Source organism: Medicago truncatula, chromosome 4 (genome assembly GCF_003473485.1).
Source record: "Medicago truncatula cultivar Jemalong A17 chromosome 4, MtrunA17r5.0-ANR, whole genome shotgun sequence".
NCBI classification, from domain to species: Eukaryota; Viridiplantae; Streptophyta; class Magnoliopsida; order Fabales; family Fabaceae; genus Medicago; species Medicago truncatula.
In genome coordinates, this window is record NC_053045.1 from 38,335,391 (window position 1) to 38,354,034 (window position 18,644).

General features: G+C 32.9%; 1 protein-coding gene across 1 annotated transcript; it reads left to right on the top strand.

Annotated features, from left to right (window-relative positions):
- Positions 1-5,988: 5,988 nt before the first annotated feature.
- On the top strand, positions 5,989-7,342 carry LOC11438176 (zinc finger CCCH domain-containing protein 61). The gene has a single exon (XM_003607445.4). It carries the CDS (start codon positions 6,115-6,117, stop codon positions 7,066-7,068), a length of 954 nt encoding a protein of 317 aa, XP_003607493.1. The 5' UTR covers positions 5,989-6,114; the 3' UTR covers positions 7,069-7,342.
- The last annotated feature ends 11,302 nt before the right edge of the window (positions 7,343-18,644 follow it).

Sequence of the window (18,644 nt, forward strand, 5' to 3'; positions counted from 1 at the left end):
AATCTCAATTTGAGTCAGCTAATCGAGTCCGTGTTGGAAAAGTACTCGGCACATGAGAAGTTAAGAGCATGCAAGAGAGGAGTCCGGGTATGCTCCATTTACTATTAGCTTTATTTAGTCTATTTAAGGCTTGGATGCAAGACATATGACAAAAAAATAATCAACGTATGAAATTTAAAATAAAATAAAAATATATATATGTTTTTGTTCAATAAAAAATAAATTTCTCTCACCTCATTTGCCTTCCCCTCCCTGTCGTTACAAGATCTCTATCTCTTTCTCATTTTTTTCTCATCACCGCTCACCGTCAATCTGGATGTTATTAAGTGAACAATGAGTGCTTAAGAGTGTTTAATTTCTTCAAAACCTGGATTTTTTCCTCATCTTGTGGTTTCTTTTGGTTTTTGTTTTCAGACTGTACACAGAATTTTCATAAATGAAATATTTCATAGTTAATAACTTCCCAAAATAGGCAGCGGTGATGGTTTTCTTTGTGACGGCGCCACCCAGACAGCACGACGATGAAAGGAAAGGGGAGAGTGACGATGTTGTGAGAGGAATAAGGGAGAGTACGACATTGTAATTCACTAAGAGGGCAACGGGCGTGCGGCGATATGGGTGGCGGTGAAAGGAGAGAAGAAGGAGATTGACTTGAGATCGCACTAACGGGGAAGAAGGGAGTTGAATGAAGAGAAATTGCATTTTTTTTTATTAAAATAATACTTTTTGAAATTTAAAATCTCAGCCCTTTATTAATTCTTTGACACATGTCTTGCATCCAAACCTGTAAATAGACTAAATAGAACTGATACTAAATGAAGCATACCTGAACTCGCAAGAGAGAACTAAAGCTAAGTTGTCTCTAATGTAATGAAGGAAAGCTTCTTCTTGAGAATTACATAAAGGAAAGCTTCTTCGACTTAATGTCTTGGATATTTAACTACTTGATGCTTTCCTTTGTTGGTCTTCCTATTTTGTATTTGGATTTTCTTTGGTGATACTTTGACTCTTGCTCGGAGCTATTATGCGTACATATTGTGCTAAAAATAATTTTTCCTATTTTTTATTTTTGTTGGTACAGTTTTTCCTATCTTTTTAATATAATCATTTAACATTTTCAATACATTTTTTTTTTGATAAACATTTTCAATACATACATGTATATTGGAAAAAATTTAGCACAAGATAAGCGCAAATTTTTTTGCTATCTTTTAAATATCATCTAGCTTTTACAACGTGTATCATTAAAAACATTGAAATTCCTTCATTACAATCTTAATTTGGTTATGTACTCGTGAGTTTAACTCAGTTGGTAAGGACAATGTATAATATATGCAAGGTTTGGGGTTCGAATTCCGACCACCACAAAAAAAAAAAAAAAAAAAAACTTAATTTGGTTATGATATATCTTTTCTAATAACACCATCATAAAAAAAACCTTCAAATAATGCAAATTGATTCCTATATATTACAAATTTTACCAATTCGTCCCTATGAATTTAATAAAAAAGAGTGAAAATTACTCCCTATATTTTTTGCATATTAGTCCTTATTTTTCATAATTGTTAACTCACCCACAACCTTTAGAATTTATAAATATTGTCCAACATAGTTTAAGCAGCGCCACGAAAGGAAAGCCATACGAAAAACAAAACAAAAAAGTCATACTTCCATCCATGTTTGGCATATATCAAGCGTTGGTTAGTGCGAGAATAATCCACTGCTTAAGAACAAGAATTTGAATAACTCGTCGAAACGAAAAAAATGTAAAAATGAAAGGAAAAAAAATACATTTTTTTTTTGAAGGAGAAAAAAAAATACATTGAAGCGTTTGGCTGTCATAAATTGTTATTTTCTTAGAATTTTTTATAACCAAATTCAAAGACACTCCAAGGATCCTTAAGTTTTTTTTTACTTTAAATTAACCTCATTCATTCAAAATCAAGAATACTACAAATAGTTTCCAAGTATAATGCAAATCAAAAGGATCTTTTTATAAATAAATAAATCAAGAGTTGGGACATTCCTTAAGGTTAGAATAGATTATTATTAACTCCAACTACCAAAAAAAAATTATTAATCGTAAAAAAAAAATTGTGATATCAATGTTATATTGGAAAATAACTTTTGAGATTACTAGTATTCTGCCTCAACTTATTTATTTTTTTGGTAAAGATTGACATTCTGACTCATATATTCTTAATGTGGATGGAGATGCTCAAATGAATATGGGGATGATAGAATTTGATGGTTTAATTAGAGACTTTGATGGACAATTCTTGTGTGGTTTCTATCATAATATTGACTACTCGAGTATTCTTCATGCCGAAATCTCTGAATTAATGCATGAGATTTAAATTCGTTGGTGTTTACGCTCACCGCTATGGATATGTGTGCCGGCTTTTCAACTATGTCACACTCTCAAATAGGATAATATATGTGTTGACTTTTTACCAAGCTTAATACAAAGTCTACGAACGGTCTATTAATTGTGCTTGACCCTCCAACTAAGTTTTCTTTGTTGCTTATAGCATGGAGGTTGTTTATCATCACGGTTAGTACTCTCTTTTTGTATTTTTATTTTTTGCTTTTGCCTTTTTCTCATGTAAAAAAAATGCACACAATTCATGAGGCTCCTATTTCATGAATTTGTGTGTTGTCATGGGGATTGGGAGGGTGGTAAAGGAATCAAGAAAAGACAGTAACTTAGTTCCCCTTTGCATGCAACTACCTAACCAAAACTTGAAGTTGCCACTTCCTTTCACATGGAATTCAACAGGCAGCCCATCAAATATTTGAAAAGTGTCATGGTTGCCCCCTCCATTATGTTGGTTGAATATTCTTTCTAGGGAAATAAATCTCAAACTACAGTTACAAGTTTTTAAAGCAGTGATGGTCCTAAAAAGTTTGGTCTGTGTCATCATGATGGCAAGGACTGATTTGCTTTAACAAGCCTAACACCATTTTGTCTTAAATGAAATCACTGAGCTTGGACTTATTTTATGATTTGGATGAATTGCTGATACTACTAACTTACCGTGATGCAATCAAAGACAATATTAATCGGTGAATCAATGTTGTTAAACATGTCAGCAAAATAATAGGAATGATCGGTACCTAGAGATAAGCAAAATTTACACACAATGCACATCAAATTAAAACTTTGATAGGAGTGAATTTTTTAAGACTTACAACAAATTAATACTATAAATGTTGCATCTCAAAACTCCACGTATTGTTCAATATATTTGGTCAGCAATCCGAAATTAATATTATTTTTTTTGAGAAAGAAATTAATACTTTTGTTGACTTATAACTTGCAAATTGCAATGCATAGGATGATAATATCATCTTTTAAAAAAAAATGATAATATCATGTCTTATAGTAGTTTGGTAAAATAATGCAATTCGACCTAATTTTCAATTATTATCTTTGCAATTTAGTCACATAGCAGCTCAATTAATTAATTAATCAACCAATGTTTCGGTCTGTCTATATATAGCATAACATCGCAATACATCACATTCTTTTTAAAAAAAAAAAATCACTATACATCACATCCTTTTGTGGTTCAACCGCTTCACTTGTTTTTTCTGACTAAAGTCGAACAGTTTGAAGGTGGAAAAATATACCAACGGGGTTGGATTTACGAATCAATGTTCGAATTTTAATTGAAAAAGATACATATATTTAGTGTGTGAGTGTTTTAAATAAGATTATCTTTCATGAAAGGAATCTATTAGAAACCAAAAATAATAATACTAGCAAAATATATTTTTTCCTTATTATTTATCTTATATTTTTAGTTGGATCTAACTCAATTTTACAAAATTACTTTGTAATGTGAGAATTTCTCTCACTTATAAACTCATTTCAAATCATCTCTTTCTAATGCGAGACTCTTAACACCAATCATGTCATGGACATCTGAAGAGTGACCTGAGTGGTCGGATAGCAGAAACTTTGTAGCAAGTAGTTCAACAGATCTTAAATTGATTCTAATACTATCTTAAAATCTGAGTTGGACCCAATTGATCTGATGACAAAAAACTTGATAACAGGTGGTCCAACGAATCTTAAACATACTCTAATATCATCTTAAAATTTTAGTTGAACATTATCGTCCTGAGTACGAAAACTTGATAATAGGTGGTCCAACGAATCTTGAATCTACAATGATTTCATTTAAATTATTTGAGTTGGACCTAATTCAATTTTACAAAATCTTTTTGTTAGGTGAAAGTTATACTCATTTATAAACCTGTTTAAGACCTATCCCTTTCAACGTGGAACTCATAATACGTTATCATTTTTGGAAGAGAAACCTATCCTCTTCCTAGGTGGAACTCTCTCAACAGTTTATGTCTTTATTTAGACTCATAATTTCATCTTTATGAGATGATATTAATAATAATATTATCATAAGAAAAGGAAAACAATTACTAAGATTTTATTTTCAATATTGAAGATTTTAACTCAAAAGAACAATCAGTCAAAGATTGCAACCACGCCTTTGAAACATTTTTCCATAAACACATCTTAACAGTCAAAAGGAAGATCCAGAAAAAAAAGGATATAGTAAAAGAAATGAAGCTAAAATTTAATTTTTGTTAAATTAAGAACAATTCCCAAATACATGAAATCTATAATTTTTAGCAAATTAACGTAATTCAGAAAGAAAGTATACACCTAAAATCGACAAGTTCTATGTTTGGTCTACTGATGTATATGAAAATTGTTCAAAGTATGAAGAACGATCGGATATCGTCTTCTTATTCTTTTTAATCAAAATTTCAGAATGGTGGAATCGTCTTCAAACTAAGAAAGATTTTAAGGTTTAAAGAATACTCACCAAAGAATATGTTAACTATGATAGTCTTATCAAAATAAAAGATTACACCCATAAATATATATGAGAAATCGACAAATTTTACCAACAACAAAATAACAAAGTGGACTGTCAACCTATTTGTAAGGGCATCAATGCCATCCAGAAAGGCTAAAACTCCCCATAAAAAGGCTTTGAATACCTAGGGGCACTACCCTTAAACAAAACACATAAGTAAACATATCAAACACCGCAACCTTTATGAGTAATCAACCTCATCAATTCATCACTTCGCCTGTCCCAAGCTCGTGTTTGGGGGGTTGTGGACTGTCAATATATTTTTAAGGGCTTGATTGCCCTCTAGAAAGGTTTAGGTATTCTCCAGAAGAGATCCTGAAATCTACACGCGCCCTTCCAAAGGCGCCGCCTCAACTAGCTTCTAGAGCTTAGTAGAATGACTTAAAGCCCACATTACTTGGGGTTTAAGTCACTGAAAACCAAACACACATCAGGCTATAAATACCCCTAAATCTTCTCAAGACATGACCAAAATAAACTAAACTCTAATTTCTAATATTGCACTTACAGCATTACACAGAGAAATATGGAGTACATGAATAGTACCGTACATGTTAAGTACTAAGTAAGTATCAAGCATAAGTACTTCATCGGTTTATAAATACCCATATATGCTTTATACGAGGGTTCATGTATTAATATTTTAAACGAAAATGTAGTGTTTAAACTATTTAAGAGGATACTATGTTTTAAGCGCTCCTTAAATTTCGTTATACAAATTATTCTTCATTAAAATTTGTAGAAACATTAAAAGAATTTTCTACTCGAGATAAAATTTAAAGCCATTAAATACATTTAAAAGAAAAATTTAAACCATTTTTTATTAATTAATTGTCTAGGTGCATAGTGAAACTTGCCTTCAAAATTGGGCACAGCATCTTCCTTAAAAAAAAAATGGGCACAGCATCTACATATGTATACGAAGAAACAGATTTGCAGTACACATAGGCAAACCAGATGACTGCAATGAATTGTGAAACTGCCACATACCCTCTTTTGCATGCTCACACCAAATACTATGCAGCCACGCACACTTATATCCCATAAAACCCATTTCTCTCTATACTTTCTCTCCTCCTCATTTAATACCTGAAACCACCCTATATATACACACTCTCATTCCCTCTCTATACATCTTCACTTCACTTCATATATTATTTTCTTCCACCTAATTAATTATATCTTTATTTATTATAACTATTCAAAAATGAGTAGTGTACTTTGTCAAGATCAACAAAAGCTTCTCCTTTCTCTCAAAAAGTCTCTCACTCTAAGGGACACTATCATGGACAACATCCCACCTAGGAAGCTACTCACCCGCCGCTCACCTACCACCACCGCCGTCACTGACATGTTTTCCGACGAGGATCCTTTTTCCTCCGACCACTTCCGAATGTACGAGTTCAAAATCCGGCGATGCACCCGTAGCCGGAGCCACGACTGGACTGACTGCCCTTTCGCCCATCCAGGCGAAAAGGCACGCCGTCGTGACCCCCTCAGGTATCAGTACTCCGGTGAGGTGTGTCCTGATTACCGCCGCGGAAACTGCGACCGCGGTGAAGCCTGTGAATTCTCCCACGGAGTTTTTGAGTGCTGGTTGCACCCTTCAAGGTATAGAACTGAAGCTTGTAAAGATGGTAAAAATTGTAAGCGAAAAATTTGTTTTTTTGCTCATACACCTCGTCAACTTAGAGTTTTGCTTTTACCACCCCTTTCTCCTTCTCCTACACCTCCTCAAAAAAACAACAAAAAATGTTGTTCTTTCTGTCATTGCTGTTCAAATTCTTCTTCACCCACTTCTACTTTGTTAAGTGGGCCCCATTTTTCTTCTTCAAATTCACCACCTTTGTCACCTTTGTCCAATTCAAATTCCAAAGATGTGCATGTGCTTAATGAGCTTATTCGTTCTATGGAGAGTTTTAATTTTGGTGATGATATTGTTCATGAGGCTAATTCACCTGTTTCTGCTAGCAAATTGAATTGGATTAATAATAATAATAATAATCCTAATTCTGTTGCTAATTCTTCATTGGGTTGTGGAAAATATTATAATTCAAGTGGTGGTGGTAGTGGCATGTTTTTGAGAGATGAACAAAGGATTAAGGTTGTTGATAATGATGTCACACCAGATTTTGGTTGGGTGAATGAGCTGCTGATGTAGATCATACAATGACAACAAAGCTGCTGATGTTGATGATAATTATGTGAATTCATGGTGATTTATTATTTCAGTAATTAATTTGAGTAAAAAAAAAAGTAAGTAATTAAGTGTAGATATGGTTATGTGATCATGTGACTAACATATGATCCTTAATTGGCTTGCTTAGCCTCTATTTCCAATTGTAATTCAATTCTTGTTCATTTCTAGTTTATTACTTTCTGAATTTGTAAGTTTGTGAAAATTAATCAAATTATGTAATTTTTTATTTCATTAATTTAATTAGATTTCATGAATCTTGTTTTTTGTGTGGAAAAGGAATGGACTAATGACTAATGAGTAAGGAATTGTGTTAAAGTTTTGTTAATTAAGATTTTTTGTTGTTGGGTTTATTTTGGGATTGTATGTTTGTTAGCTTAGATTTATCTTGTTCTTATTACGTGGTAAGGTCCTTACGTGTGATTTGGATATTGTGATTCTGTGTTAGTCCAAGGCATATTTTTACACATGGCAACCATGCAATGTTATGGAGCTGAATTTTAGATAACAAACCTACTCCATCCGATCCCACAATATATGACTCATTTGAAAATATGTAATTTTAACATAAAATATACAAAGATAAATAATATTATATAAGATATCGTTAAATTTGTCTCGATGAGTATTTTCAAAATACCAAATTTTCATAATTTTTTATAATATATTATTCAAGATATTAAAGCTCGAAATTATGTATTGATATGTGTAGTAAGGTCAACTGAGGGAGTATTACAAGTTTTTTTTTTTTTTTTTTTTTTATTCCAATTACAATTCCAAGGTTTATTTTATAGGGTTCTGCTAACCGGTGTTTCCAGGGTATTGATTAAGCATATCATAAAAAGGAATTATTACCATAAAAGGAAACTGTTTTTGACTTTATTATAAATTAATTACACAATTTCAATGCATTAACTACTATATAATTTCTGCCAGGGGCACCGGTTAGCATTTCCTTATTTTATATTTTTTAAAATAATCGATGTTTTTATAAAACAGAGAGAAAAAACATAACAGGAATCAAAAACTCATATTGTCAATGTTAAATTTCCATATGACTTTGTTTATCAAAGAAAAGTTTGTCATGTTACACAATGGATATTGATATATAAATGTAATGTTCTCTTCAGCTGACAAAAAATGTTTCGGGATGCACGAGACAGGCACCCAAATTATTATTATTAATTGGGAGTATGTAATTCAAAAATGAAATTATTGACAAAAAATTAATCTTATAGTTTATTAAATTGTTGTACATATATAATTAAGACTGATATTTATTGCTCATTTGATCCACCACAAAAAAAAGTGATGGTTAGTGGTCATTAGCTAGAAGAAAACTAGCTAAGCTTAATGTTGGGTCCACCACATATTTGAAACAAATTCGATCGGTACCACTCTACAGGGTATTGGTTTATATTTAACTAGATCATTGACCCGTGCTAACGCACGTGTCATTTAAAAAAGATAATATTCACTGAAAAATAAGACACTGTAGTTCGCGTGAATCTAAAAATTGTCGTGAATCAAAGCAAAATGTCAATACCAAAGACTTTGTTATTGTTCCATAATTCTAGCACGTAGTTCCTGTTACTATAAAATAACATATAATTTTGAAAGGAAAATTGAAGTTCGTTGACATGCAAATAGTTTCAATAAGTAAGAAAATGAACAGTACACAAAAAAGTCCTACACATTACGGAAAACTTCTCTGTAGACCACATTTGATGCAACATCGATATCGTCGTCGTCGTCGTCATTAATCAATATTTTTAAACCACCCCTCGAAGTAACCCGTGATATTGCGACGTACAATTGTCCATGTGAAAAAATAGGAGACGGTAGGTAGACACCAACATGTTCTAGCGACTGACCATGACTCTTGTTAATAGTCATTGCAAATGAGACAGATATCGGAAACTGCCTTCGATTAAATTTGAAAGGAATTCTATTATCAGATGGTGTTAGCGATAACCTTGAAATAAACACCTTCTCACCGATATTAGAACTAGATATTACCCGTCCTTCGAGCTGATATGTACCCCCTTCTTCAACCATGGACCTGAACTTTGCCATCAAATCTTTTCTAGCTGTGGCGTGAATACGTCCACCCTATTGACGAAAACAACAACATTAAACAGCTGGTTAAATTACATAACTAAAAAACAACGATGACATTAGTTTAATTTTAAAGCTAAGAGTGCAAACATGTAGAAACCTTTTCATCGACCAGTAACATGTTCATGAAAATGATGCTAGTGGGGACCTTCTTCTCTCGAATCAACCAAATGTGAGCAACTCGCACACACATCTTGAGATTCCTTCTTCCTCCAGAAACAGCTGAGATTGGAGTGTATTTGACAGACATCATTGGCTTGTTTTTTCCTTTCCAAGAAAGAGGATGCTTATTTAGATTGAGATGGTTTGGCTAATAGGTTATGATATATTTATAGGAAAAAGGTGCAATACGTGTTAGTAGGATATGTCGGTTGAGCAATAAAGAGTATTAGTTATCAGGATAAGCACAAAAAAGTGGAACAAAATTAGGAAGTGGCCAACATTTTAGGATAAAGATTAATATGAATAAAATGAAATTAATATTGTTGATGGGACACTTTGTTTTACTTAAGAATTGGCATGTAAATAGGGAAAGGGCGCAGAACAAAGGGATGTAGTTGAAGTGGAATAAAATTATGCTCAACATTTTTGGATAAAGATTAATATGAATAAAATGAAATTAATATTTTTGATGGGGCATTTTTTTTGACTTAAGAATTACCATAGTTGACTCGCCAAAATATATTTTAGAGATGTGGATTAAATCTCTTACTTACTTGAATGAGAGAAATTAGGATTAGGATTTTAATTTGTTTCCACCCAAAATATATTTTAGAGATGTGGATGAAATCTTTAGTAGTTACTTGAATGAGAGGAATTAGGATTTTTAGTTTATTTCCACCCAAAACATATTTTTAGAGATGTGGATGAAATCCCCTAATTATTTGAATGAGAGAATTAAAGATTTTAGTTTGTTTGCACCAAAAAGTTACTTTAGAGATGTGGGTGAAATCTCTTAGTTACTTGAATGAGAGAAATTAGGATTAGGAATTTAGTTTGTTTCCACCCAAAACATATTTTAGAGATGTGGATGAAATCCCATACTTATTTGAATGAGAGAAATAAGGATTTTAGTTTGTTTCCACCAAAAAGTTACTTTAGAGATGTGGATGAAATCTCTTGGTTACTTGAATGAGATAAATTAGGATTAGGATTTTAGTTTGTTTCCACCTAAAAAATATTTTAGAGGTGTGGATGAAATCTTTAGTAGTTACTTGAATGAGAGGAATTAGGATTTTTAGTTTGTTTCCACTCAAAACATATTTTAGAGATGTGAATGAAATCCCGTAATTATTTGAATGAGAGAAATAAGGATTTTAGTTTGTTTCCACCAAAAAGTTACTTTAGAGATGTGGATGAAATTTCTTAGTATTTGAATGAGAGAAATTATGATTAGGATTTTAGTTTGATTCCACCCAAAACATATTTTAGAGATTAGGATCAGTAATTGTTAGTAATAATGTTACTAAAAGTGTCACCAAAAGGTAGTAATTGTTACTAACAATGTTACCATAAGCTATGCTACTAAAATGCTTCAATAACACAGCAATGCTACTAAATATAGTTTGAGGAGCACAAACACAAATATATAAATCAAAAACCAAAGCAAGCAAGGCTAAATTATTTATGAAATTCAAGGGACATTTGCTAAATTCAAAGACAAAAAAATAGATGCTTCCAAAACTCTAAGAAACTAAAACTTAAAATTCAAAGTGGAAAGGTGTTGGACAATTTATCTAAACATGGACTAATTGTAAATAACATCAAGGTAGATGGTATCATGTGACCCAACCATCGAAGCACCCCCTCTGATCTTCACACCTTCACGGAGCCTGCGAGCTTCCACAAACCTATTCCAACGCCGTCCTATCTTGAAGTGTTCATAAGGAAAAGTTGCAAAAGTTAGCTCACACACCCATAAGTTACCGCAATCGTCGATAATATTCACAGTTGTCTTGAGTGTATCAAGCATCTGCGGAACATTGCCGGTGTAAAGTAGAATCTGCAAAAGTAGAAATCCATGTAACTTATATCAACTAAACGGAAAAGGAATAAAAGAAGTTAAGGTGGACACGAAAAGTGTATCATACCATGCAACCTTTAGTAACATCATACTCAGTTAATTTTTTTTCGAAATCAAGAACCATGTCAGTGATAAGCGAGAACCATGTCAGTGGTATGACAGCAAAGTCTGAATGTTTCTGGAAGCCATGTTGATTAAGAAATTTCGGTTTAAGAGAAAGGTATGGTTTTAGAAAGAGATTTCAGTTTAGGAGAAATGATTAAAATATATTGGTGAGGGTTTGGAGGAGGGGAGTTAGGAGATATGGTTTATGGAAATCAATTAGATAGGTTTTAGGAGGAGTGAAGTTAGGAAATCATAGTTAGGGTTTGGAGGAGGTGAATTAGGGAATATGGTTAGGTTTTGAAGGAGGGAAAAGTTGCTAAAATATTAAGTTAAAATATTAGGTTAAAATTAGGGCAACAAAGCTTTGTTTAGAAATAAGAAGATGAAGTCATTTCATTTCATCATGCACAACTTATTTGTTCATCTTGTAGATTTCTTGGTGAAATAAGTTTTGACAAGTTTCTTTAACACAAACAATACCCAGTTGTCTTTTTCGTAAACGTTTAATAAAATTTGAACAATAGAAGTGTATATATTAGAGAAACTTTATTAGAATATGCATGCCTGTGTGGCAAGAATATTGTACCAATAGATGTGCTAATGCTTAGTTATTTACAAGGCTCTATGTTCATGAAATTTCTTATATGTTAATGTGGGATAATGGAGCATTAATCATATGCACTAAACACAATATCATTTTTTACTTGCGAGCTTAATTCGGTTGCTATGAATAATATATAATATATGTAAAGTTTGGGGTTTAAACTTCAAACACCATTAAAAAATGTAATATTAATTGACATGGACATGTGGTGAAGGAATCTTGTGTACGAGACATTATTAATTATGTAACTGTAAAATGGTATTATTTGTTCCATTTTAGCTTTCAGTTAAGATCATCAAAACAATAAATAAAATTGGCTTCTGATAATTGATCAATCTAACATTATCATTTCATAATATGACTAAGCACTATTTGTTTAGTCATTATACATGATTTTTCTTTATATATACTTTTTTTCGTTTCTCATGAGTTCTCTTGCCGGAGGAATAGCCTATTTGGTATCACGTGGAAACTAGGAATCTTGCGTTCCAATGTGTGATCACCGTGATTTGCTCAAGCTAGATATTCTAGCTTTTATCTAAACATGCGGCAGCGTGCACTCCAACGTTAGGCCAAACACAATCGAAGTCATATTGATGATATCTCGTCATTACGTAATTTTATATGTATTTTGATCACAAATTGGAGTTCACAAGGAAACTTATGCAACAAAAAGAGCAGAAAAACTGAAGAAAATGCAAAGAAAGAAAACGTGTCACGATTTGGTATAAACGTGACACGATTTTAGAAGACCAAAAACATGCTTCGACATTGTGGAAAACGTGTCACGATGGCAAAAACGTGACACGATTTTAGAAAACCCTAATTCAACTGTTTGTTATTCAGAAGAAAACGTGTCACGATTTACTTAAAATGTGACACGATTTTAGGTGAATTTTTGTGCCTATTTAAGCTGAAGTCTATTCCAAAGACAAGGGTTACGAATTGAAGAGAGCAAAGTGCGATTTTGAGACTACAAGACGGCTAGGATGTCGATTTCTTCATCCTTTTACCTGTTCATGTATGTATTGATTCCTCTAATGATTATGTTATTTGTAAACACCATTATGAGTAGCTAAATCCATTAGAGGTTAAGTCTGAGATGATTCTTTGTAACCCTAGTTGAAACATGTTGCTGTGAAACTCTATTTATTATGAATGACAATCTAGTTTTTATTCATCTCAATTGTAATGCTTTTTATATCTTAATCAAATATAAATATGATTTAGTGAGAACGAATGACTACTGACCCTAGCTTTTGAATTAGACCTAATTGAATTGTTCTAATAAACATGGTTAGTCTAGGAATGAATAATACTTTATTAGTGATATTAGGTTAACGTGCTTAAACCTTCAAAGATTATTAGACCACCTTAGGAATTAGGGGTTGTAACCCTAGAAGAGGGTCCTAATTCAAGGGATTGATTAGGATTATTTTGTTAACTATCGTGGAACTAGCGAATCATTCATAAAAATAGGTGCAATATACCAATTAGGGGAACATATATGATTGGAAAGACCTAAACTCATCTCTCTCTTATTCTTAAAACCAACTTTACTTTCTGTCGTTACTTTTATGCAATCAAACCAATCAACTGCCTAGTGGCAAATCAAAAATAACTTTTATACATCCTAACTTACAACGTAATTGAATTATTGAGATTAAAACCAGTCCTTGTGGGAACGATATTTTTACTACTTCGATAGTATTTGGTACAATTGCCAAACCTCTATCACATATCTTATGTGTGTGTGTGAAATACTAAATGTTGATATTTCTTTCAGATTTGAATTTTGATTTGCCACGTTTTGTGTACATTTTTATAGTTACATGTAAAAGATAAAAACCAATATGTGTTTCAATATTTAGAAATTAATACCTATATAATTGGATTTAAATCCAAAATGGGTAGTAAGGGCTATTAATACATAAGCATGCTATGATCCATGACTCCTTAATTAAAATAAAGTGGACATTAAATCATACAGATCAAAAGTGGGATAACGTACCATTCTTTGATAGCGTAATATCTGTTTCCTAGGAAGCAAACTTATCTGAAAGACAGCTAAGGCAGTGAAGGGAATGACCCATAAAGAAGTGTATGGAATAAGTTTTTGGTGGGGTTAATTTGTTGGTTAGGTGAGGTACTACCCTACCATGGTACTATTGAGTTAGCTAGGTGCATGCTAGTAACTACCATAAACTCACACCTAATGGTGTGGGAATGGGGGAGCAACCCATACTAAAATTGACCTATTTTAAGGCTTTTGAGGTCCCCTATCTCTCTGACCTTTTACCTTTGTGTCATAATTTCAAATTCGTTTTTAGAAGATGAATTAAACATCAACTTTGTGGGACAAGCATCCCATACTCTTGTTACAGATTTTCTTTACCTAAGTGAATGAAACTACCGACACATGTGAATGGGTACATCATTTCTTTGTCATCAGGACCAATATTTTGATACATGCATATACATTTTTGGATGTAAACTGCTATTCATATACATTCCCCGTGCTCATGAACTTTTATGCATTTCATTTTCAATCAACATGCTATGGTTGAGTTCTGACTGACAGGGTTGTTAGAGTCATATATTATATTTACTAATTAAAAAAGTTGTCTCATTCCATTCCTACCATAGCTTTCAAATGGTAACTAAATTTGTGTGTAACTATATATATACAGAATTCCAAAGTTCACATCCTAAATTGTATGTATGAGTTACCGTGTTTTAAAAGCTACCAGAGAATAAAACTGCTGCCATGCGGATTTTGATGTCATTTTCTTGGATTTAATACCGTTGCTATCAGCCATACAGAACATTAACTTCTAATTCTTTTAAAGACCTTAACTTAATTACTCTTTAATTCTTTTCTTGGATAGTGGTTCATATACTTAGGCCGGCTAGTTAGCCAGTACTTCAGCATGCGATTCTTACTTGTTAAGATTAATTATTTTTTAGTAAGTTCATTAAATGTGATTTTATAAGTTTAATATTGTGTTTAGTATATAAGTAGATATTTTTAATTAGTAGTCAATTTATGTTAATTTTCAGGGTAAATCATGAATTTTATGATTAGAACTCCTTTATACTCTTATATCGTGTTTAGCTTGTGGGTCTAATGAGTTGTTTTTTCATAAGCAAAATTGAGGAGTGTATGCGATATTCTTACACATTCAAACTATGAGTACAGATACAAGCTATGTAAAATGCCTAAAGAAAATCATTAGATTGCTAAACTAATCTGGAAAGTGCACTCAGCCCTCCTTCGTACGAACCAACTCGATGAATAAAATTGAAGTCTGTTAATTTACTGCTGATAACTCAAACATCAAGAGTTAACTCACACATATGGCTCAGGTGGATACTGTGGAGGTTCGTAGCGATGGTGATGTGTCCTGTTTGAGTGTCTAACTATGAAGTACACATTCTGTTTTGAATAAGAGAGTTTTTTTTTTTTTTTTTTTTTAACAGGCATTATTAGTCTAATGGTTAGGAACTATGGTGGATAGGGCTGGATCGACTTCCGAAAAAATTACATGTATATTTACCAGATCAAAACCTATATTGGAGATGCTATAATATTGCACCTAATATTATACCAAATGTTGTTGATTCGCTTGTCTTTGTTTATCAGGTAACTGGACAGCAGTAATAATCGGCCTCGCAACTGTTCAACTGGCTGAACTGTACTGGTTTTGCTTCGTCTATATGTATATCGGAAGTACCTGATGGCAAAAACTGGACCATCCAGGCTGCAACTGTGAGCTGTATGGAAATTATAGTTTCTATCAAAATATAGTCGATGCAATGTATATAAATTTCAGCAAAAAGAAAAAGTGGAGAACAAAGTGACATTGACATGTGCAATGATCAATGTCACCACCAATGGTCTGTTAATATACCATGTCCACATTAAATAAAACCTTTACTATGTTTATGGGACGAGATTTTATCAGAATGTGAAATCTTATCCTGCAAGGCAGGAGAGGATACTAGGGATATGACAGGTATTTTGTGTTCTATAAGTTGTGTGATGCAGTAGGCTCTTACTAATTGGTAGTGAAAAGGGTCGGTAGTCTTACTCGCGTCCTACCAATAAAAAGTAAGTTTTCGCGAGTAACCGTCACCGTGAGTCTGTGACCACCATATCAGAAGGATACCTAAAAAATATGCAAAGGTAGTTACATGACGGTTGTAGACACAGTCGAAACATAATAGCATAGAAAACAACCAAACAAACCCAAATTACTAGATGTTGTAATATGGTAAATGTAACACCCCGTTACCCAAAAGTAATTAAATAATAATTAATTCAACATCAGAGTAAAACCCAACAGGCATGTCACACTACATTTTTCAAAATTTCTTAAATAGAATATAAGAAAATCTATTTATGAAACATCCATAGAAATCAACATTTATTCAGCAGCGGAATAATATCATCAACAAACAACGATTGTTTAAAACTCCAAAAATAATAATCTGGCATAAAGCCTCAACAACATAATCAACCAATATAGGGCCATAACATCAAGTTCCAAAATAAGATACATAGGAAAGAAAACATTAATAATTCCCATCCCACGTATCAGAGCCCTAGACACGACACTTGAGCCACCACCAACTACTCAGGATCACCTGCAAGTTACCCATAGGAAGGGCAACATTTTCAAGCAGAAGGGGTGAGATTCACAACAATAAAATATAGATATTAAAATCATCAATTGAATCTAACACCCTATAAACATCAATATATCTTATTGTAAATATAATTATATATTTCACAAAGCAACAACAACATCACCATCAAATCAATTCATCATCATATATGTATAAATATGTACTCATCAAACAACATCATCAACATCATCAATATGGCAATTACAACCCACAACCAAGACTCATGCATGACATGACAAAACCACTAAGACCCCTCAATAATGCAGATATGCATGTGGTACCAAATAGGACCGAAGCCCTCACCGCTTTGAATGGTTAAAGTATTCATCAGGACCGAAGCCCTCAACGCTGTGAACAACTAGTGCTCCAGGACATGAGTCCTCCCGCTGTTTATGCATATGCTATGGACCTACTTGTGTATATCTACATACAACTTGACCATGCATACATTCTTCATATGACTCCAATTTATACAACATGTATGATTTAATAAATATAGCATACATTACAGCCATCAGTAACATCATCAAACAGTGGTTCAACAATCCAGAACAATGCACAACTAAACATAACTATGCTCACAACATCAACATCAATCACTACCATTCATATAAATAAAATCAGCACACAAAATTGGGTAGCTTCGCCTCGCGAGAACATCTGCTCGCTATGGCGAGCTAGCAAAACAGGTTACTCGCCATGGCGAGTTCAAGGCGAACTCGAGGCGAGTGAAAATATGGGGCTCTCGGGAGTTTTGACATTTTTCTCACTCGAACTTCAATTCTAAGCTCCCTATTCATCTTTTTAATCTAAAACTTGCTCCAGTCCTCTTTATAATCATTTAGGCACATTAAACTATCCCCAAAACATCTTATAACAACAATTTAAAAATCAAGTTTTGATATGGGTTACTCGCCACGGCGAGTTGGTCTGCTCGCGAGACGAGCTATGAAGTTGCTCACTCACGTGGCAAGCACAAGCTACTCGCGAGCCCATTTTTCTTAAATCACTCCCCAAATTAGTTAACAGATGTAAAACTAAGTGATGTCTACAACCAGAACCTAATTCCTAACATCAGAACAACAATCTCTACCCTAAAATCATCATTTCATCACAAAACCCAAAATCCCAATTCTCACCAAAAACTCTGTTAAACTCAAAATCAGAAATTAACATCTATACTACTGAAGCAAACCTCACCCTTACCTTAAATTTGCATAAGAAATGCACAGCAATTTGTTCCTGGGTTCTACTTGCTCTTCTCTCCCTTTTCTCCCAACTTGACAGTTTCTACGTACAATGCTTTATAACTTCTCTTTTCTTAACTTCCTTCTCAACTTCCCATTATTACACTTAACTCCCTCTTAATTCTAATAAATTATATTAACTCCCCAACCTTCAAAATAATTATTATTTCACATCTAATTAAATTAATATTAAAACCAACCATATAATAAAATATATCACACCACATAACATCACAAATATTAATTAAAATCACGTATAAGACTCTAATTAAATTAAAATAATAAATATATCGACTAGGCGTTACAGTAAACGCGTAGCCATAGGCGTATGCTTATTAGAAAACAACTATTGCCTACAAATTACAAACATTATCCGGCATAAAAAATTCCTGAAATCAAATAACTATTAACTGGGATTCAGTTAGTTGATGATGGTAAGAATCCTATGAATTCATTATCTACGATTCGTGGTAACTTTTATTACCAATGATGATTGATAATTGGTTATTACCAAGGTCTTTGCATAAATTATTCTCACCATTAACACTCACATAGAAGAGAGATCATCCAAACCATCCAGCAAATGTACTACCCTACTAGGATTTAGAAGCATGTGCAAATTTAACAAATATTTTCTGCTTTGCTTTGTTGGAAAGGTTCAGGGCGCAAAATATTTTTGGGCAGATAAAAGAAATTGAAATGCAACTCTTGTATAGTAACATTAAGAAGAATCACAAAAGAAAAAGGAAACATG

Coding starts and splice junctions, on each gene's coding strand:
- LOC11438176 (XM_003607445.4), top strand. CDS start 6,115: ATGAGTAGTGTACTTTGTCAAGATCAACAAAAGCTTCTCCTTTCTCTC.